The sequence below is a fragment of the Dipteris shenzhenensis genome, chromosome 32 (genome assembly GCF_047967505.1).
Source record: "Dipteris shenzhenensis isolate YYH24624 ecotype China chromosome 32, Dip_SZ_1.0, whole genome shotgun sequence".
NCBI classification, from domain to species: domain Eukaryota; kingdom Viridiplantae; phylum Streptophyta; class Polypodiopsida; order Gleicheniales; family Dipteridaceae; genus Dipteris; species Dipteris shenzhenensis.
The window spans coordinates 6,855,874-6,878,016 of record NC_141627.1 but is presented as its reverse complement, the minus strand read 5'-3'; the positions used below and the strand labels follow the sequence as shown (position 1 = coordinate 6,878,016).

General features: G+C 44.8%; 1 protein-coding gene across 1 annotated transcript in view; it reads right to left on the bottom strand.

Moving 5' to 3' along the window:
* Positions 1–11,968: 11,968 nt before the first annotated feature.
* Positions 11,969–22,143, bottom strand: part of LOC147880245 (uncharacterized) — a 39,780-nt gene continuing 29,605 nt past the window's right edge. Inside the window, exons 3-4 of the mRNA XM_087370929.1 lie at positions 12,738–12,824; positions 11,969–12,620 (exon numbers count right to left, since the gene is read on the bottom strand). Coding sequence (XP_087227055.1) covers positions 12,399–12,620; positions 12,738–12,824 — 309 coding nt within the window. The 3' untranslated portion in view covers positions 11,969–12,398. The remainder of the gene's footprint in view (positions 12,621–12,737; positions 12,825–22,143) is intronic.

The following is a 22,143-nucleotide window of genomic DNA, read 5'->3' as shown; positions in this document are numbered from 1 at the left end:
ATTTCCTACTATTTAGGTCATATACTACTTAATTTCCAAACTGGGATGGCTTGCACTTAATGTGATTGTCCTAAACCAACCCGTGGTGCTGGTTCAAGACAAATAGTAGTTGCTAATTCAAATTGTGAATTTCATAAATGAAAATCAATATATTTTTATTTTCTAATTGTGAAATTCAAAAATGAAAAGCAATAAACTTGTTATTGTCTAATATGTGAAGTTGAGACCATCAAGCTAAACTAGCCCGGTGGTTGAAATTGTGACCTTGTCCTAAACTAGCCTATTGGTTGAAATTGTGACCATATCCTAAACCATCCTGGTGGATGAAATTGGGATTGTCCTAAACCAGCCTTGTAGTTGAAATTGTAAATGTCCTAAATCAGCCTGCTGGTTGAAATTGTGACCGTGTCCAAAACCACCCTGGTGGTTGAAATTGTGACTATCCTAAACCAACCCGGTATTTGCAATTGTGACTATCTTAGACCAACATGATGGTTGAAATTGTTACGTTTTCCCATAGGTGTATTTAGACCGCATTTTTGCACGTAATGTGTTTTGTAGTTTTGTATTATTTTCCTCATAGTAGTGCAAAAAGGGGGCTCACTATACTGTTGTTCCATTTAAAAGGGGGCTCGATGTACATAGAGTACAATGGGAGCCTTCAATAACATGTACCTCGCAAACTATGGGTCCTTATAATATTGAAGGCCTTCCCACAGTTCCTCCTGCAATCGATTCATCTTTCAAATGACTATTTCAAGTCAATGTTGTGGAATACTAAGTTCCTCCTCCAATCGATCAATTTTATGTACGACGCTCTCAGGTTACTGAGGGACCCATTGCAAAATGGCTTCATCTTTCGTAGGAGAATAGGCTGAAGAAATGTCATTGCTACTATGGCTTTCCATCTCTATTCCTTTGTTGATCCTTCACTAGTTTGTATTGAAGAGAATTGCATCGCTTTGATCACTTTGGAAATATTTATAGTACTTTGATCACTCTAGAGCTTTGTACAACATCACTTTGATCACTTCGTCTATAATATTGGATATATACAGACATATAGATATATGTAGATGTTCAAAATATTTTGTATGGCATTACGATCCTTGGCCTGGCCTTGACACTATCCAAACTCAAAGCATTCTCTAGCCGTACTAAGTGCTACCATCATCATATTGACATCTCTTCCTCTCTCATTAGCATTATCCAACCACTTTATTTCAAATCTTCAACTCAATTTAATCAAAATCTTTCGTCTCACCTTATGGTCCTTGGCCTATCAAAGGACACTATCTAGTCACATAGTTGAGAAAACATCACTTCAACCATTTTATAAAAAAATTAATATTGCATATATATAGATATACATATATTATTATATGTATATATATTATATTTATATATATACTATGGACTTTCTCCTCCATCATTTTTTTGGCCATAACTACACTACAACAGCCATTGGATGAATGGCCTCCCTTGTACACCAAGAGAGCACCAAGAGGACTCCTTCAAACCCAAAGCCAAGGAGACACACTTTGGATGGATCCTTGGTATATCGACAACGGTGCATCATCTCACATGACAAATCATCAGGAATGGTTCATAGAGATGAAGCCATTATAAGGATAGAAAAATGTCATCTACATAGCACATAATACACCAAATCCAGTTCAAGGGACAGGTGTTATCCCTATGAACAATTTCACTAGTACAAAAGGATTAGTCAAAGATGTGCTCTATGTTCCGAAGCTCAGCAAGAACCTTTTGTTAGTATGTCAAATGACGGAACACAATTACAAAGTCATCTTCGACGGTGATGAATGCACTATTAGAGACAAATCCAAAAGATGTCAGCTAGTAGTAAAAGGTGTCAAGGAAGGATGCTTATACAAAATGCTAGCTATAGTACCAGATAAGCATGCCATGTCAACTCAAATGCAACAGATGCCACTATCTACAAAATGGCACAAGAGATATGGTCATGTCAACTTCAAGTACTTGTTAGATCTCAGGAATCAGAATATGGCAATTGGGATTCCAAAGCTACAATTTCTTGGAAAGGTTTGTGAAGCATGCTACTTCGGCAAACAAAAGCCAACCAACTTTGTCATAAGTACCTCTCGTGCATGAGGTATTCTTGATTTGATACATACAGATGTATGGGGTTATGCCCAGACCCGCAACATCAATGGTTCACTTTACTACTTGACCTTCATCGACGACTACAGTAGATATTGTTGGGTCTACTTTCTGAAAGAGAAATCTAAAGTGTTTTCCAGATTTCAAGAATTCAAAGCCATGGTAGAAAACCAGATAGGTAGAAAGATCAAGGTCATGAGATCAGATAGAGGAGGTGAATACATGTCTTCAGCATTCATGAACTTTTGCAAAATCAAAGCATACGAAGACAATTCACATGTGCAGATACTCCTCAGCAGAATGCAAGAGCTGAAAGGAAGAATGGGACTTTAGCCGATAGTGCTAGAGCAATGCTTAGTGAAAAGCATCTTCCGAATCAGTATTGGGCAGAAGCAATAGCCACTGCAAACTACTTGCTTAATCGGCTTCCTACCGAACCGATACAAGGTATGACTCCTTATGAAGCATTCACTGGACACAAGCCATGCATTGGGCATCTCCGCATATTTGGTTGCATAGCATATGCCCACATACATGATGATCATCGAAGAAAATTGGATGCGAAGTCACGCAAATGCATCATGGTTGGCTACAGTGAAGAAAGCAAAGCATATAAATTGTATGATGCCATCAACCGCAAAGTCATTATCTCGAGAGATGTAATCTTTGATGAGGAATCAGAATGGAAAACCTCACCTACACAGGAGATAGAAGCATCGACTTCACAGTCATCTATAGAACAAGTTGATGAAGAAGAGCAAGAATTGCCAGCAACACCCCAAGCAGAGCCAACCAGGAAAGAAGGCCATAGCAAACAAATGGGGGTATACAAAGTGAAGTACAATCTAGATGGCAGTATTCAAAGATACAAAGCCAGATTAGTTGCAAAAGGATTTGCACAACAATATGGTCAGGACTATGATGAGACTTATGCTCCAGTAGCAAAGATGGATTCCATACAGTTCTTGATATCACTAGCGACACTCAGCAAATGGAATGTGTATCAGCTTGATGTCAAGAATGCATTTCTCAATGGTAACCTAGACAAGGAAGTCTACATGCAACAACCAGCAGGTTATGTTGAACCACAAAAGGAGAATAAGGTTTGCCATCTCAAGAAAAGTCTCTACGGCTTAAAACAAGCACCCAGAAGTTGGTACAGTAGAATTGACAAGTATTTTGCTGATTTGGGATACATGAAATCCAATGCAAATCATACTCTCTACTACAAAGTTCAAGGGGAAGACATTACTATTGCACTTTTGTATGTAGATGATCTGATTGTGACAGGAAGCAAGGATAGCTTCATCAGAAAATTGAAACAAGACTTATCTGCAGAGTTCGACATGAAAGATCTTGGACTTATGCACTATTGTCTTGGAATTGAGTTTTGGAGAGATTCAGATAGCACATTCATGAGTCAGCTCAAGTATGTTGATAGCCTCCTGAAGAAGTTTCATATGGCAAGTTGCAAGATTGCAGCCACTCCCATGGAACAAAGTTTGAAACTTACTAAAGATTCAAAAAAGCCTACAATCAATGACAAATACTACAGGCAGCTCATTGGATCTCTTATATATCTGACAATCACACGGCCAGATATTTGTTATGTAGTAAGCTCACTAGCACAGTTTATGGCAAATCCAAAACAGTCTCATTGGAATGCAACCAAAAGAGTCTTTAGATACATCAGAGGCACAAGACACTTTGGGATAGAATACAAAGGAAGTCATCCATGGTTGCATGGATACTGTGACAGTGACTATGCCCGAGATCATGAGACCAGGAGATCGACACAGGGATATGCATTTTTCCTTGGTCAAGGTGCTATATCATGGTTGTCAAACAAACAGCCAACTATTTCTTTGACTTCGACTGAAGCAGAATATAGAGCACTCACTACAGGTGCATGTGAGGCTATATGGCTCAGAAGACTATTGTCAGAAACATATTACTTTGATGAGTCAAAGCCAACAATAATATACTGTGATAATCAATCAGCTTTGGCCAAAAATCCAGTATATCACTCCAGGACAAAGCACATTGATGTGAGAGAGCACTTCATCAGAGAAGAGTGTTACTTGGTGACATCACACTGCAGCATTGTGATAGCAAAGAGAATGTTGCAGACATCTTTAACAAACCACTCGATAAAGAGCTATTCGAGAAACACCGACTAGCTCTTGGTTTGATGCAGAGGAAGGACATTCCCATTAAAGGGGTGTGATGGAATGTAATGCTCAGTCCTTCTTCGATTCCCCAGAATCATCATCTTGAGGGAAGGCCTACTTCATGATGTTGAACTTGAGGGAAGGTGTTGAGAGTTCACGCTCAACATCATGTGATCCTGTGTGCATAGCAGCATCACGTGATCATATGTGCATAGCACTAACCTTATAGAGTGCTATAAAGGAAAGGGTTAGATCCCCTAACCCTAACCCTAAATGGGTTTGTATATATTCTATTTTTTCAACTAAATCTAGTGTACAGTTAGTCATTTGTGGTGTGCTCTCTAGCTGTGCCCTCTCTCCTCATCTCCACTCTTCTCCTCTCCCCTCTTCATATTTTGTCAAATCACTTTCCAAGATTTGAATCCACCCGCATATATTGATAGACAGCAAGCTTTCCATGCACCGAATGTGTAGGAAATGCTACCACCAGGTACTCCCACAGGTACACAATCAAGGGTAGATGATGGATCATCTATTGGTGGCAATGATGAGCCAAATGTGGCTGATATGCAGGTAGGACAGCAAGTTGAAATGCCCTTGAGAAGAACATCTAGAGTGTCTAGACGCCTGAGAGATTTGTTCCAGGGGTAAACTATGTGATGCTACTGATTGCAAGGAGCCTTCTTGCTACAGAGAGGCTATGATGCGCGAGGATCAACGCAAGTGGGAGTATGCTATGCAATTAGAGATGGGTTCACTCATAAAGAATAATACTTGTTTGGGACTTGGTTTCTTTGCCACATAGAAAGAAAGTATTGCCATGTAAATGGGTCTACAAGATGAAGGTCACAAGTGATGATGTGCCTAAGTATAAGGCCCGTTTGGTTGCTAAAGGGTTCAAGCAAGAGAAGGGTGTGGATTTTAATGAGATATTCTCTTCAGTTGTGAAGATGACCACACTTAGATGTGTACCTAGACTTGTGGCAACAAAGGATACGGAGCTTATGCAGATGGATGTTAAGACAGCTTTCTTGCATGGGGACTTGCATGAGGAAATTTACATGGTACAGCCGAAAGGCTTTGAAGAAAAGGGTAAAGAGCATTTGGTTTGCAAGCTAAAAAAGAGTCTCTATGGCCTTAAGCAAGCGCCTAGAGAATGGTATCACAAGTTTGATGCTTTCATTCGGTCCCAGGGTTTTAGAAGAAGTGACATTGATCACTACCTCTACACTAAAAGGGCTAAGCATAATAGCTTGATACTACTAGCACTTTATGTGGATGATATGCTATTGGCTAGCAAGAACACTTAGGAACTTGATGCATTAAAGGCCAAGTTGCATGAGGCCTTTGACATGAAAGATTTGGGACCTACAGGTCATATTCTTGGTTTGTGCATCACACATGACCGGAGTAGGAAACTCCTTTGGCTTTCACAAAAGGAGTATGTTACAAAAGCGTTGCAGTGTTTTAATATGGAGGGGGGGAAGGCAGTAAGTACTCCATTGCCTCCATATGTGAAACTGAGTCAGGCACATAGTCCCACATCAGATGAGGAGAGGGCCATGATGGCCAAGGTTCCTTATGCATAAGCGGTTGGGAGTCTTATGTATGCTATGATAGCTACTAGACTTGACATTGCATTTGCAGTGGGAGTTGTTAGCTAATGCAAGAAAGAGGCATTGGGAGGCAGTTAAGTGCATCATGAGGTACATGAAGGGTACTAAGGAGGTGTGTATATACTTTGGCAGAGGAGAGATGCATGTATTTGGGTACACAAATTCTGACTATGTAGGGCATGTGGATAGCAGGAGATCCACTTCTAGTTATGTGTTCACCTTTGCAAGTGGTGCAGTGTCGTGGATGTCTCGTGCACAAAAGTGCATTACTTTGTCTACCATAGAGGCTGAGTATGTTGCAGCTACAGAGGGTAGAAAGGGGCTATATGCCTTGATCAGCTAGTGGGAGATTTGGGGATTCATATAGGTGTACCGACATTGCATAGTGATTCCATGAGTGTTATTCAGCTAGCACAAAATCCGGTCTTTCATGCAAAGACCAAACACATTGAGGTCAAGTACCATTTTATTAGGGAGATACTTGAGGACAAGCGCATAGAGCTTGTCAAGGTTCATACAGATGATAACCCTGCAAATACGTTGATGAAGAGTCTACCTAGTCAGCGGTTTGAGTATTGTCGTGTATTGATGGGCATTGGATAGTATGCTCATTGGTTATTCCCCCTTAAAGGCACATTGGCCTTAAGTGGGAGGTTGTGGGGGTTAAAGGCCACTATACCTTAACCCCGGTTATGTACAATACTCAAATACATATATGTATGGATGACATAGAAGATTAGGGTGTTCTGTACCCACCAAAACTTGTGTGGCTCTCTCTTCTGGCTCTCCCTCTCTCTCTCACCCTCTTCCGTTCCACTTCTGTTGTTGAGATCTCTCAATGGGTTATTGCACCGGTCAGCCGAGATATCATAAAGCAATGGGCGACGGGATAGGACATAATGCGCCGATCGGCTAGATAGATAGTGCCATGTGTTCGGCGGGATAGGACACAGGTGGTATCCCCATGGATGTAGGGATGAGTTTAAGGCAACGGTCGAGGGGATAATGGGGTCGGCAGGATAATGACTAATGTGTCAATTGGTGGAATAATTATAGCGATGGGCATGGGGTTAGCAAGATAGCAGTGGCCCGAGGGATACTGGGGTCAACGGAATAATTATAGCGATGGGCGTGGGGATAGCAATATGGAAGCGATTGGAGGGGTGAGCTTACCGCACTGGTCGGTGGGATATAAGGATCGACGGGATACGAATATGGCCATGGATGTGGTGATGACTGAAGACACCGATCGGAGGGATAACGTTATAGTGACGGTCGCGGGGATAGGCGCTATGGCCATGGGTCAACAACTATTAGACCGGTGTGATAATTAACTCTGACACATTTAATTAGGGCGACGGGTTAGACCGTGGTCAGAAGTTAGGTCGACGAGATACGTCTATGGCATTGGGTCAATGAAGTTTGACCGACGAGATATGGCAATGGCAACGGTCAGCAAGATAGCTCTATGGCGCCGATCTGTGGGGATAGAGAAGCAATATGTCGCCGACTGGTTTTTGGTGATTTTTGAAGGATTTTGAGTTTTTGTTCAGGTTTTTCTGTGCTAGGGGGGGTGCTATACTACCTAGTCTACCTACTCAATGAAAGAAAAATAGCTTTTACATGCCAAAATGTAAGATTTCTTGAGGGGTGAGTTTTACCACACAAAACAACTTCCAAATTCAGCATGAGTCATATGTTTTGTGTGTTTAGACCTTATACACTCCTTAGCAATCCTTCAAACTATCTTCCTACCAACTCAAAACACTAAGAAACATAAAAAACAAGCTTCAAATGATCAAAAAGACTCTCCAACAGAAAATGACAGCTTTCCTAAATTTTTCGTCCAAACTCACACTTCTTCACTCTTTCCTCTCCTACAACTACACTAACAAAGCTCCAAGTTAAGCTTGAAGCCTTATGCAATGGGTAGATAATGAAAGAAGGCAAGCGCAATGCAAAAGCATACCTCCATTCCCCGCGACAGTGGTGCCAAAAATGTGTAGTCTCGACACGGTGACTCACGTGTCATGGGGATGTTGAAGAGACGCCGATGGAGCCTCTACTCCAAGCTACTCCTTATGAGAGCAATGCAAGGAACGAGCCGTCCACATGTGCCACTCAAGCGGCTCTCAGATTGTTGCAATGTGTTTCCACAAGAGAAGAGGGAAGGGGGAGAGGGGAGCAGAGAGGGAACAAGGGAGGGAGAAGGAGAAGGGAAGAAGAGAGTGAAGGGGGATGGAGTGGCAAACACGAGGGCACTACAAGAGAAACAAGGGAACACTCTTTTCCTTTTAGCACTCTCCCTTTCCTTACATTAAAAGGCTCTTGGGGCCATAGGGTGCCAACGCATATTGCTATTCTTTCCATCTCTCCCTACTAGCAGAAATAGCGCTTGTGTTAACCATATAAGAGTGCCTGGGATAAGCCTGGCATTAGGAGGTGTTCCTAACCAGCTCCCAACAAATAGCGCTTGTGTTAGCCTCACGCCTCAAAGCCCTAAGCTATTTGGGACTCAAACCCCTTGTACGAGACTCAAAACCTAGAGTGGTGATGCTTAACTCCCGCGAGACACTTAACCATAGCTTGCAGTTGGAACCTACAACCTGTGAGCTGGAACCTACAACTTGTGCCCATTGCCTGCAATCTTTGACCTTGGGGTAATTGGGGCTCAAACTCCCTGAGCTTGTACCGTACTCCTTCCATGGCTGCAACCGTTGAAGTAAATCATGAAGCCTAATAACCTCTAATCATTGATTACCCTACATTCGCGGCGACTGTACTCCGTGGATGTTAACAATGGGGGAGGAGGAGAGGGAGGAGAAGGGAGGAGAAGAGGGAGGACAAGGGAGAAGGAGAGGGAGGAGAAGGGAGGAGGAGAGGGAGAGGAGGAGTTGCTTGGTTGTAGGAGAGGAGAGTAGGAGGCAAGGTTAGGACATGCTTTTGGACGTGGAGTGCAAGGGAGCATGGACACTTGGAGACAATTGCTTGGAATACCAAAGTAGAACTCAACACAATGTCCCAAAGAGTGTGGGCTTTGTTCCATTATGGGGTATTTATTGAAGTTGGAGAGCTTCTCTCTCTGCATGTAGGAATTGTAAGACCTCTCTCTCTACATGTAGAACTTGCATACAGGAATTGCAAGTTGCATGTAGGAGTTGCATGTCGTATATAGGAGTTGCATGTTGCATGTAGGACTTGCATGTAGAAGTTGCATGTAGGACTTGCATGTAGAAGTTGCATGTAGGACTTGCATCATGTAGGAATCGTATGTAGAACTTGCATGTAGAACATGCATGTTGGATTCCTACGAGAGATTATTCCTAGCCTTATGCAAGTACAAGCGAAGCTTTGTCGCTAGCCTACACACACATTCTGTGCTACTTAAGTCCATGTTGACACGTCGTTAACAAAGGTGCATGCATGGTGGAGGAGACACTACTTGAGAATAAGCTGCCCATTGAAAATCCATCAGCAGTCTTAAAAAGCAAAAAATTTCTACAAGTTCAAACCTAATATGTGAATGAAGAATGAAATGGAGAATACACATGAAAAAGAAAATCAAGCGCACATCAATGAAACAGATCAAGCAGTCTCCATAACAACCGTAGTACTAGTAGTGGCAAGCACTTCTCACAGTGTCATGAGGACCTAAGAGAAGTTCCTAATTACTTTTAAAACTAGACAAGGGGGGATGCAGTAATAGCAATTCCTAGACCAGTAAGAGACTTAAAACTAAAGGCAATAGATATAGCCTAGTGGAAACTCTAGGTTATGACATTCCAGCCAAAACAAGAAAATTGAATCTTCTTTGGACGAAGAAGAAGAAGAGCCTATATACATTAGTGAACAACTTACACAGGAAGAAGAAAAAGACTTAAAAGCACTACTGATGGAATACAACGATTGTATGGCTTGGTCCTACAAGGAAATGAAAGGGATTCCCCTAGAAGTTGCATAATACATACCATACCTATGAGGGAAGGATCCAAACCAAAGGTATGTTGACCCTACATAACAAATCCAAAGTATGGCACCCATGTCTATGAAGAACTTGAAAAACTACTACATGATGGCTTCATACTACTCAATTTAACCTAGGGGTTAACATTTGCAAATGGGTGTACAAAGACGAGCTCAACACAGAGAGAGAAAATGACAAATGCAAAGTCAAATTGGTTTACATGCGATCACATTGTTCGATGACTGTAGGAGGAGTGCTTGAGGGACTGATAGCAAAACGATATTGGGCTCGAGCTTCCTTCTCCTCGATCTATGCACACATGATCTTGCCATCCAACTCAAAGATGAAGGAGAAAACTCTTTCATCATCAAAAGGGAAAACGTACTCACACTCCAATGGCTACAACACATCGTAATGGTTGATGTAGGTTTATTGCACTTTGACCTTGGTGCAACAATCGTAAATCATGCATTTTGGAGGGGATTGGTAGAGATGTACCACAACGAAGATGCTCATCAAGCCTCTACAAGAGGGGAAGGACTTGAACAATGTGGGAGGAGGGAGAATTTAATGCCAACAATGCAGCCATGAAGATGCAATTGCGAATTTTAGCTCTAAAGTGTCACCTGTATAAAAGTCAACTTGGTAGTGACAATATAATAACATATTCAATAAAAAGAACCCTCTGAGGAAGCCATGCATAGAGAACAGATATCTTGACATTAACGTGATTATTTCAAGATAAAGCAAATTAGACGCTGCATGTGCTCCGACTTCATTGTGATTTTCTACACCAAAATACAATAATCAAAACAACAGCTTTAACCGAAGGGTTGGGCACCTCAAACGAAGTTCAGTATGTCTGTCGTTGGGAATACATTTGCAAATACCTATGCATGCTTTGTGAATATCCTTGTTGGCAATAGCATTACAAAGAGAAATCATCATCTATTATGTGTCACCCATATCTTTCAAAAATCCATATTTTGGTCCAATAAATTCTTCATTTGTCCATGGCCCAAGTCCTTGTGTTATTTATAATCTGTTGCACAGTGTTTCTTTTAGTTCAAAGGTATTGCAAGTGTACCTTTGAGATGTGAGACCTCATCTAAAATTGTGAAAGGTGCTTGTGTGTGTGCGCTAGCATGCTTGTGCATGCATGAGCTCACGCACACGTGTATGTATGTGCGCGTGTGTGTTTACTCAAAGTGCAACAATTGATATTGACCTAACTTTGAAATACAAAGAAATCAAGGGTTCTGTAAACGACACTTGCCGTAAAAGTCGGATAAAAGTCTAGGATGATGCATCATATTGCACATGCACATTACAAACCATCACCCAACAAAGGACCTAGCTTAACTTGAACAAAGTTCTCATCTAATTTCTATAAATAGACTAGGATGGTAACTTTTGCTTCCTTTAATGCAGCTTTGTGAGTATGCATGCCAGTCTGCATAAATGTGTTGACCATCTCATGGGAGTGGATGTAAATGTGAATGCCATAAAGGCACTCCTAGTTGAGGGTTTCATGATGTTCTTTTGTCTTTTGAGGAGCACTCATCGCAATTTACAAGTAATAAGGCCCTATGCCTTGGATTTAGAAAAGCTAGTGTCAATTACAGCGTTTGAGATGCCTTGGTTTAAGGCCATAGGCATGGTAATTGGGTGTAAAAGCATACTTGAACACAAGCTTACCCGAGCAAATAATACAACACTAAAGACTGTACATGATGCTTCTCTTTTGTGGTGTCAACTTGTGGTTCACGTACAGTACTAGGTATGATGCTTCTCTTTTGTGGTGTCAACTTGTGGTTCACGTAGAGTACTAGGTAGTACAACTCTTATGTTCATCTGGTCAAGTGTGTTCACACCCACCTTGCGACTTCCAAATGCACATGAAAGATGATAGTCAACCAATGCAATTGTAAACCACACCCACGGATATGATGAGAGAGAAGTATGATACAACTAGCACTAACATTATCCACAATGGTTAAGATCAAAAAATTGTACTAGAGGTGCCATGAGGAAAAGACTCCACAATGCTTTATTGAAGCGGAACCAGCCCTAGCCTCAAATCGCGAGAATTGAAACTCTGCCTTGAGCTCTTGTAAAGTTGTCAACATTCTGATCCTCTTGCCTCACAAATAGCAAATCAATTGCCTCTCACAACTTAAGCATACATTAATTATGTGTAGTACATATATGCCCTCCCTTTCTCTAATGTCCTATGTCGCTACTTCCTTTAGCTTAATAGCTAGGTAAACTCTAGACATTTTCAAGGAAAAATAAAACCATTCAAAGCGTGTTTTTTATATTGACTATTTGTATATTGTATTTTGAGAGTCCGCAACTCAATTCATAGATGGAAAGCACATGTAACTCTTGAATAAGACCATCTTGACAACATAGTACAAATTTCCACACCTCCCAAGTGATGAATCCTCCCTTTTTCTTGCAACCGAATTGAGAAATGTGTGTCAAGGATGCCCTTTGTTTCTAAACCTTGTATTCCTTGAGATTTAGGGCGGCCATTCCAACTGCATTACCACTCATTTCATCATCCTCATCATCTTCCTCATCATCTTCCCCGCTCCCACTTTTGTCTTCCTCGTCATCCTCATCATCTTCATCTTCATGATTTGAGTAGTTATAATGGTGATCAGCATCATCAGCCCCTTGAGAAGATGACCCATACCAAGATTCTCCATCACCTCCTCCCTGTTAAGTATGAAAATCAGCTTGGTTTTTTACGGCCATTGCATGCACTAACAGGCAACAGAAAAACACCACTGCCACAATGAAAAGAAGAAAGGAAAGTGTTTAAGAAGTCACCACCTGCCGCCCAAATTTGTGCTGCCGGACAGAGACACTGATTTCCTTTGTTTCTCTCAGCAAATAGCCGCACTTCTTACATGTCAGTGCCTGCAGCATGGTGAAGAAAATTCAATAGATTTCTTGCACGAATGATACAACAGTTTCAGCTCCGTGCAGAACTTCAGCCAACTAATGTGGAACCATTGATAGCAGCATAAAATACTTGAAACCAAAGCAAGCTCCCCCTTGCTCTCATTCCAATCCATCCCTTCCTGAACCTAAACTACATTTCAAAAAAATCAGGTGACAAGAATGTAGGAGCTATAATCCATAGTAGCCGCACTTCTTACATGTCAGTGCCTGCAGCATGGTGAAGAAAATTCAATAGATTTCTTGCACAAATGATACAACAGTTTCAGCTCCGTGCAGAACTTCAACCAACTAATGTGGAACCATTGATAGCAACATAAAATCCATCCCTTCCTCAACCTAAACTACATTTCAAAAAAATCAGGTGACAAGAATGTAGGAGCTATAATCCATAAGTAGAGAAGATTTGTGTCTACATCAAACACCAGCACACAAATGCAAATAAAAACAGACTATGGTCAGCTTCAAGTCAACAAACAATGCTCGAGAGAATTCAATATTATTTCAAGAGACTTTAGTTAAGATAAAGCATTCCAAAGAAAGGCATTTCTAGAAATTCTACTGTTGCTTTGAACTTCAGACTTCCAAAACTCAACTATTATTGTCACTTCCATATCATTCATGGCTCCAACTCCTATGCTTGCACTGAGATTTTCAATTATATTTATAATTGCTTCCATAGGTTCTGTCTACAGGTACTTAACCGTAGTAACAGGCAAGGTGCCTGGAATTCTCTCTCACTAATTGTACTTGTCCTAACGATTGACTGTGGGAGCATGGATTCTTGATGAGGATGAGAGAGAGAGAGAGAGAGAGCTGTGGACATCATGGTTATGCTGACGACTATCTTCAATCCTTATGTTCGGGCCTGGCAATCATCAGTAAGACCCCGCTGTACATTGAAGAGGGCATACATCTGAGCCCCATCAAAAGGCTATGCAGAAGCTATGAGACTGTCCATAGCTGAGGCTATGACTCGAGGCTATGTTGTAGAGGCTAGGGGAGAACTGCTCCCATGAGAGGAAGGTTCTTGGAGAAGCTATGGGGTCAGGTAATGGAGAACTGTGAGAAAGAAAGAAAGAAAGTTTATTAGTTCTTTGAAAGACCGAAGGGTCTATGAGACTGAAAAAAACAGATACAATTAGCTGAATGGGTGGAGCAACTAAGCAAGCATCCACACCACAACAAATATAAACACAAATGCTAGTACTAAGTATCTGAGTGCTGCTGCTGGTCCATGGCCTGTGGTGGCCTCTGAGATGGAAGGAGCTGCTGCGTCTACTGCTACAAGAACTGCTATGCGGACTGCGGCTTCTGTTGCAACTGCTGAGGAGGCCGTTGCTAATGCTACTCGGACTCCTGCTACCATGGATGCTTATGGTATGAGGGAGGAGTGCCCCTTTCTAAAGAAAGAGAGCTGCAAAGCGATTAACTCAGGCTACTGACCCTGCCACGTGTTGCCTGACTGGGTCTGCAGGGCCCTAACAACCCCAACTTGCCACATGGCAAGGTATTTGTTGCACCTGCCCTACCTACTGCACATCCAAGTGGCAGTCTTGGAATGGCTGTTGTACTGTAATGCCGACCTATAGAGACTATCAGAGCTAGTGTAGCTTATTCTTTTGAGTGCTGCGGAGGTGGGGGGAAATGCGAGGAGGCATGGTGCAAAATGGGTCAAATCCAAAGGGATGGAAACTGAGCTTGGCTTTTCACGCTCCACCCAGCAGCAGCCGAGCAAGAAGCAGAAGAAGAAGAAGAAGCACCAGCAGCAGCGGGTTGACATGTTCTGTTAACATCAGAAGCACATGCTGATGCTATCCTGTCCTTGCTCCATACTGTGAACTCATTACTGTTGTGGATTGCATGGCTACAAAGCTGCCACGTAAGCACCCATGACATTAGCTGTAGATGCCCCCTTCTGCTGAAACTGAAGACCCCTAGGGGTCCAAGAACTGTCAGCTGGTGCCAGGTCATCGATTAACTTCTGGAGGGTCATGTTGGGGAAACGTAAAAAGCACGCAGACCTTCCCATCTGTACCCTGTACTGAAATGGTACATTCCTGTCAACTGACTACTGTGTGGTGGCCGGTAAGCCATGGTACATCCAAGACAATGTCTGTTGGGCATAATTAGGTGACAATGCAGGCTCACTTCTCTGCCATCCCACGAAACGGAGCTCAGCAACACAATTGCTTTGGTGTGAACGGGTAGCTGGGCACTCCCAAATGCACTGTGAAGCTAAAGCACCATTGCCAACTGCAATTGGAAGACAGCGCTTGGTGGTGAGGGACTCATCCAATACGTCCTCCGAACTGCCACCATCAAACTGGCTTTCCTTCTCGAACTCGTTCCCCTGGAGAGTCTCCCTTCTGCTGAGTTTCTGCCACCTGTGAGCTGTTGAGACTGCTTCTGAAATTGTGGCAGATCCTGATGGAAAGAAAGTTGTAATGGCTACACTATCAGGAGGACGCAAATGGGCCGCTTGTCGTGGCCATGCACATGGCAGTGATAACGGAAACGCTCCTTACCATGCCTCTGCTTCTCCCCCATGTTGAGAAAACCCTAAACTTACTGTCAGTTGATGTCTTGCTGTTTGAGGTGCTGCTGGCCTTGGAATCTTCTTTCCTTGAGATCTCTTGATACTTCTTTAGTGAACCATTGGACCATGACCTTGCTCATGAGCTCGCACTTCTGAGTGAGCTCATAAGCATTTTCATATGTTGCTGGCCTGAAGTTGTAAACATACCCCTGAATGTACGACCGGAGGCCAAGAAGAAACTTACTGATCCGGACCTTGTCTATGACCTGCAACCGAATGGCCACTTGCATGAATTGATTCACGCAATGGTTCATTGACTCCATGACCCCTTGTACCCGCTCAAAGAACTGGGTATGAAGACAGTCCATGTACTGTGGCAACAAGAATACGGCTCAGACATCCTTGATGAACTCCTCCCAATCATAATGGCCTAAAGAATTGGGCTCAGACGTCCTTGATGAACTCCTCTCAATCATAATGGGCTATCTCTATACTGTGCACATTGCAGTGCTCTATATGCCACTTGTGCTACTTGTGCCACTAAATGCAGCTTCACCTGTCAAGTGCATGGAAGCTAAAATGCACTTCTCATTGTCCTAGGTCTGCATAACCGAAAAGTACACTCAAGTTGGCCGAACCAAGACAGGAGAACAAGTGATTCTGTGAATCCATCACATTTATCAAAGTTAAGCTTCCTTGGAAAAGAGTGCTTGACTAGAGGTGGGCGCTGTGTTGCTTTGGTCTGGCACCATAACAACATCAAAGCTCAATCCCATTCTTCCTTTGCTTCTTGCACTGCTTGGATGCAATTTTCTTTGGCCGCTGGGGAGCAGGGAGACCACCTTCTTTCTCCTCCTCTGCCGCTACCTTTGCTTCCTAACAGCTTGGAGACTTTCTTCTTTTGCCTCTTGGGCTGCTTGGTCATGACTATCCATCATCTGCTGAAGTTGTAACATACAAGCGAGGAGATTCTCTAATTGTAGAGCATGCATCTGCATTATGGCCTACATCATAGCAATCATGCCTAGAGGGGATATATGTGCCAACCAAAGGTGGAGGTGTTGCTAGTCGAAACCTTTGAAGATAAACTTCAAATGACGGGAGGTATTGGTGGCAAGGCTCCACTTGCGCTAAAGCATAGTCTTCCTCCACGTTGCGGTCGGACTTTTCTCCAAAACTCATGGTCGACTTACTAGAGTGGGTCGTCACCATGCGCTTGCTATGCAACCTGGATCCTGTGGATTTCCCACTAAGCCTAAGCGATGGAGGGAAGTCATGGAGGGGCTACCTGACATAGAAGACGCATTGGAGGCCCTACTTCCACTTCCTAGCCCATTCCTGCTCCACACAATCTCAAGGAAATTTTCTCTGACGGTCTCAATAATTGTTCCCATCCTAACTACTAAGGAAGTGTGGAATGCTCATTGTATAGAGAGAGAGAGAGAGAGAGAGAGAGAGAGAGAGAGAAGAAAGATTTATTAATGTCCACTGGAGGCCTCTGGGGCCTATGGGACAAAGTACTCAAAAGAGAAAACTCATACAAGCCTCAATGGACTGGAGCAAAGGGCGCACTAAGGCCTTGCTGAGTACTAATCTATACTTGTCTAATGAGCTCAGTCGAAGCAAACTGAGAGATAGGACTCCAAAGCCGAAGCCCGGCACCGTGGTGGCTTTCTGGCAGGCTGTGAAAATATCTTGAATCTGCATCTGTCAGACTGTCTCCCGGGGGGGAGTCTCGATCTCTAAACCCCTTCAGCTATGTCCAGAGTGGCCCCTTGTCTTTGGCGGTCTCCACTGAGTGAAGCTGTGATAGAAGGACCTCAATAGAGTGTGCTCTAACCGCTCCTCGTGTCACATGGAGTCTCTGCATCCCACTCTCAACAACATCATGTCGGCTCCCTCTGCTGATCCAGGCTGCCTTCATATCAGCTAACTCCCCCTCCTCTATCCCGTTGTGACCTAGAGCTGACTCAAATGCATAGAAGTATGTGGCACGTCGCCGTCCTCAGTCACAGCCTGTGTGCCTTGAGGTCTGGTTGCCTCATGCTGCTCTCTGATCTGCCGTAGCAATGTCTCCATGTGTCAACGCATCTCCATCAAACATAGCCCAATGCAAACCTGGTCATGGAAGTGGATCAGTCGTGAGAGTGGACCGAAGCCGCATTTTCAACCATTACCACGTCTTGAGATTGTTGATCGTCTCAAAGACTGGGTTCTCCAATCGGATGATCATGTTTGCCAAGCACAATCGCTAGCTAACATTACTATTACATCTTTGTATGAGGTCTTATAGCCTCCTCCTTGGGTTTTTCCCTTCAAGTCAATCGTATCTGGTCTACGAGACGAGACTCGCATCTGTCCGATGGCGATCCGCAATGCATGTGAGACTCCTCTATCCTCGAGATACTGGGGTCTAATGATGAAACCCTCCTCTGATACTCTCAAGAAGTGATCGCGATAGAACTGGATCTTGCTAGGGAGCTCCTAGTCCCCTTTAAGTCCGAGACGTATGGAGCTGGAGGAGATCTAAGCGCCTGATAGGTTGACCTCATATCATAGAATCAACTCAGGAGGCACGTCCATGCTGTACTAGAATGGGGGAAGCCTGTCCATCTAAATACCGTGCCTGGCAAACCATGTGGATATGCGTGCATACCATGTATCTGCTTTTGCTCTCTGCTAGTCGTCGTCTGGATAGCCAGCCTCGGTAGTGAGGTAAGTCCCAAACTCTATAAAGAATGTCACTGTCTGAAAAAGGGCATCAAACTAGCCGCCCAAATCTCTTCCACTCTACCAACGGGAGATCACAACCCCAAAAGGGTGTTGCATACATGGCTGTCAGCTGCACTTAAGTTAAAAAGCTAGTCCTTCATTGGTGGATCCTAAAAGTGCGCTTGGAAGCACTCTCTCTCTAGTCGGACCAACGCACAATTCCCACGTGTGAGTTGTGCCTATGTTGCATGAGTCATCATGAAGATGGGTCCTGAAGACTACTCGCAAGTATGTGTAGGACTGCACTATCTCCATTGGCTCACCTCATAGATGAAGCTATGTTGGTGAAGCACTACGCATGAGGTGTTGAAGATCATAACCTTGGTTTTACTGTAAGTTCTCTCTGCAAAACACCTCCAGGGCCTCCATATGCCTCTGTAGCCCCTCCACTGAAGATGATATGAGGACAATGTCATCCGTGTATAGCAATCTCTGTACCATGACGCTGTCTATGAACGATGTAATCTCTTCAATGTAGAGTCTGAAGAGGGTCCGTGAGAGGGAGCAACCCTGCTTCACCCCTATCGTGCTCTTGACCCCGATCTGATAAACCTCCTAGGGCACAAACTCTACTCGGACAGGCTCATATAGGCTCATCATGCCCCATATTAGTGTCTCTGGTATCCGAATCTCCTGCAATCTCCTAATCATGCAGGACCGCAGGACAGTGTCGAAGGCCTTCCGAAAGTGTACAAAGCACGCGTAGACTTTCTGGTGTCTGGACCTCCCCTCCCCTCAATGATATCCCTCAAAGTGAGGATGTGATGTAGAGTGGAATGCTGCCACCAAAATCCTACCTGTCCTTGAGCCAACAAAAGATTGAAGAGTCTAAAGGGTGGGGCCACTAAATAGGCACCCCCAAGGCTGATGTCTGTAAACATCGCATAGTCACTGCAAGAGAAAGAAAGAAAGAAAGAACTCTCTCATGAACCTTGTTTGCCTCTACATAGATGAGCTTGATACTTTTATGTTGACTTTGGGAGGGGATGGATGCTCTCTTGCTAGTACTTTGATTCAGATCTTGTTGTATGCATGTGATGTGGTGCTCTTATTGTTGGAAAGGTCACCTCCCCATCTATAAGCCCCCAAATGAGGAGAGCCTGGGGGAGGGAGACCTAGGGCAGAATGTGCCCAAAGAGAGATTACCTCGATGTGTGGACCTGGGACAGATCTGGAGCATTCATGGTTGGTGGGGTATCCCAAGGATGAAAGGCTGCATCAGGAGCAGCTCATGTGCAGGAAGATGGCACGGACACATTGTCTTGGATCAGGCCTGGCATGAGGCACTCAGAGGACAGCTTCAGGATGACACAAGGCGTGGAGTCATGGCTAGACTGTGGGCAGGATTGCGACCTGCAACAGACACCAGCAGATGGTGTCAGCATGGCGAGCCATATTGCGAGGGTAGTGGGCAGGCGAAGGGCCTGCAACAGACCCTGATGATGGTGCATAGGTTGGCGCAGCAGAAGCAGGGTGAACAGGCGCTGGCATGGCGGGGGATGGAGCATCACATGGAAGCCCATATGGAGGGCTGGTTGGGCTGGGCAAAGCCAGCCAACCAGGCCCTATCTAGGGCTGCCCAAGGCCTCAGCCCTTGCATGGAATCGTGGGCCAGCAAGCCCTGGAAAAGAGAGCCTAGGAGGGCGATTTTGTGAGGCCCAGGAGGGGCCAGAAAAGTCGGCCAGGGGGGGCAGGAAGAACTGACCAGGTCGGCCAGATCTAGGGGCCTGGGTCGGTAGGTTTTGCCAGCCCCTTGGGGCCTATAAAAGGAGAGGCACTTGCCTCATTTATCATCCAACTATCCAGCAATTCCACGGCAGAAAGGAGCAGCAGGAAGCCTACTCTCTAGGCCTATCTACAGGAGGTGAGAGAGTGCAACAAGGGCTGCAGACTTAGCCAAGAAGGGCTGGACCTTGGCTGTCTTCTAGGGCAGCAAGGTGCTGAGATCATCATCTTCTGGAGCAGCCATTCACAAGCAGGTTGGAGCAATGGAACAGTTATCTTGGGGCCTACATTCAGGAGGACCAAGGGGACCTGTGTGCTACAGACAAAGCTTGGCAGGGGCTGCCCACCTAGGCTCATTCATAGGCAGTAAGGTGGAGAAGAACACACTGGACGGAAAGTCTACAGACGCTCGAGGTGGAGCACGTGGGCTCGAGTCTAGAGATAACTGGCTGATAGGAGAAGGACCTTGTGGTAAGATCAGAGGACCACACCATTGGTGAGACTCTGGATCTATATCTTTTGTATTGTGTCCATAGTTTTGGACGGAAATATATTATTTTGGTGTCTTCTATATCTGGCTGGTTTATTGTCTATTGATGAGTTTGCACATCTAATCTATGTGACGCACATTAAGTAAAGAAGTTTGTGATTCCACACCCCACACACATACTGTGTGAGCTCTTGGGCATTACTATAAGTCTTCCGCTACGTGTACCCTCTGTTGGGTAATTTTCTAACATGGTATCAGAGCCCAAGTAGGAGGCTCACAGGTGTGGGAGCCTGAAGGCAAGGACCTTGGGACGACCTTGATTCAGAAGCTCTTGGGAATCGACTTCCACGACTGGAGGATAGTGCCCTTGCAAGAAGAGGGTGACTCAAGGTCAGTCAGGTGCGTTTAAAGTTCGCGGTCCAAGTTATCTGGAGATGTACTTTTGTTGCAAACCTTGCCAAAGGAAGGACGGGTTAAAACAGACCCTCAACGCACGGTGCCTGGAAGACTCCAAGTTGTTCACTCATTATGAGGGGGACAACTGGAAGATCGTGACGGCTGGATTGCTCGAGTTCGAAGGCAGGAATGTGACCGAAGGAGGTGCAGCCAAGAGGTGCTACCAAAGATGGACATGTGTACCAAGATGGTGTGCGGAAGCGGAACCAGACCTGGTGGAGCAGGAGCCACTGGATGAAAAGCCATGAAAAGATTTCGACATCGAAGAATTCCAGAGGACTACGACCAGGAAGTTACTCGAGCATCGTCATCGACGTGTTGGCATTGGGCCTAGATGTGTCAGTGAGACGGGGTGTTGGAAAGGTCACCTCCCCATCTGTAAGCCCCCAAATGAGGAGAGCGTCGGGGAGGGAGACCTAGGGCTGGATGTGCCCAAAGAGAGATTACCTCGATGTGTGGATCTGGGACAGATCTGGAGCATTCATGGTTGGTGGGGTATCCCAAGGATGAAAGGCTGCATCAGGAGCAGCTCATGTGCACGAAGATGGCGGGGACACATTGTCTTGGATCAGGCCTGGCATGAGGCACTCAGAGGACAGCTTCAGGATGACACAAGGCGTGGAGTCATGGCTGGACTGTGGGCAGGATTGCGACCTGCAACAGACACCAGCAGATGGCGTCAGCATGGCGAGCCATATGGCGAGGGTAGTGGGCAGGCGAAGGGCCTGCAACAGACCCTGATGATGGTGCATAGGTTGGCGCAGCAGAAGCAGGGTGAACAGGCGCTGGCATGGCGGGGGATGGAGCATCACATGGCAGCCCATATGGAGGGCTGGTTGGGCTGGGCAAAGCCAGCCAACCAGGCCCTATCTAGGGCTGCCCAAGGCCTCAGCCCTTGCATGGAATCATGGGCCAGCAAGCCCTGGAAAAGAGAGCCTAGGAGGGCGATTTTGTGAGGCCCAGGAGGGGCCAGAAAAGTCGGCCAGGGGGGGCAGGAAGAACTGACCAGGTTGGCCAGATCTAGGGGCCTGGGTCGGTAGGTTTTGCCAGCCCCTTGGGGCCTATAAAAGGAGAGGCACTTGCCTCATTTATCATCCAACTATCCAGCAGTTCCAGGGCAGAAAGGAGCAGCAGGAAGCCTACTCTCTGGGCCTATCTACAGGAGGTGAGAAAGTGCAACAAGGGCTGCAGACTTAGCCAGGAAGGGCTGGACCTTGGCTGTCTTCTAGGGCAGCAAGGTGCTGAGATCATCATCTTCTGGAGCAGCCATTCACAAGCAGGTTGGAGCAGTGGAA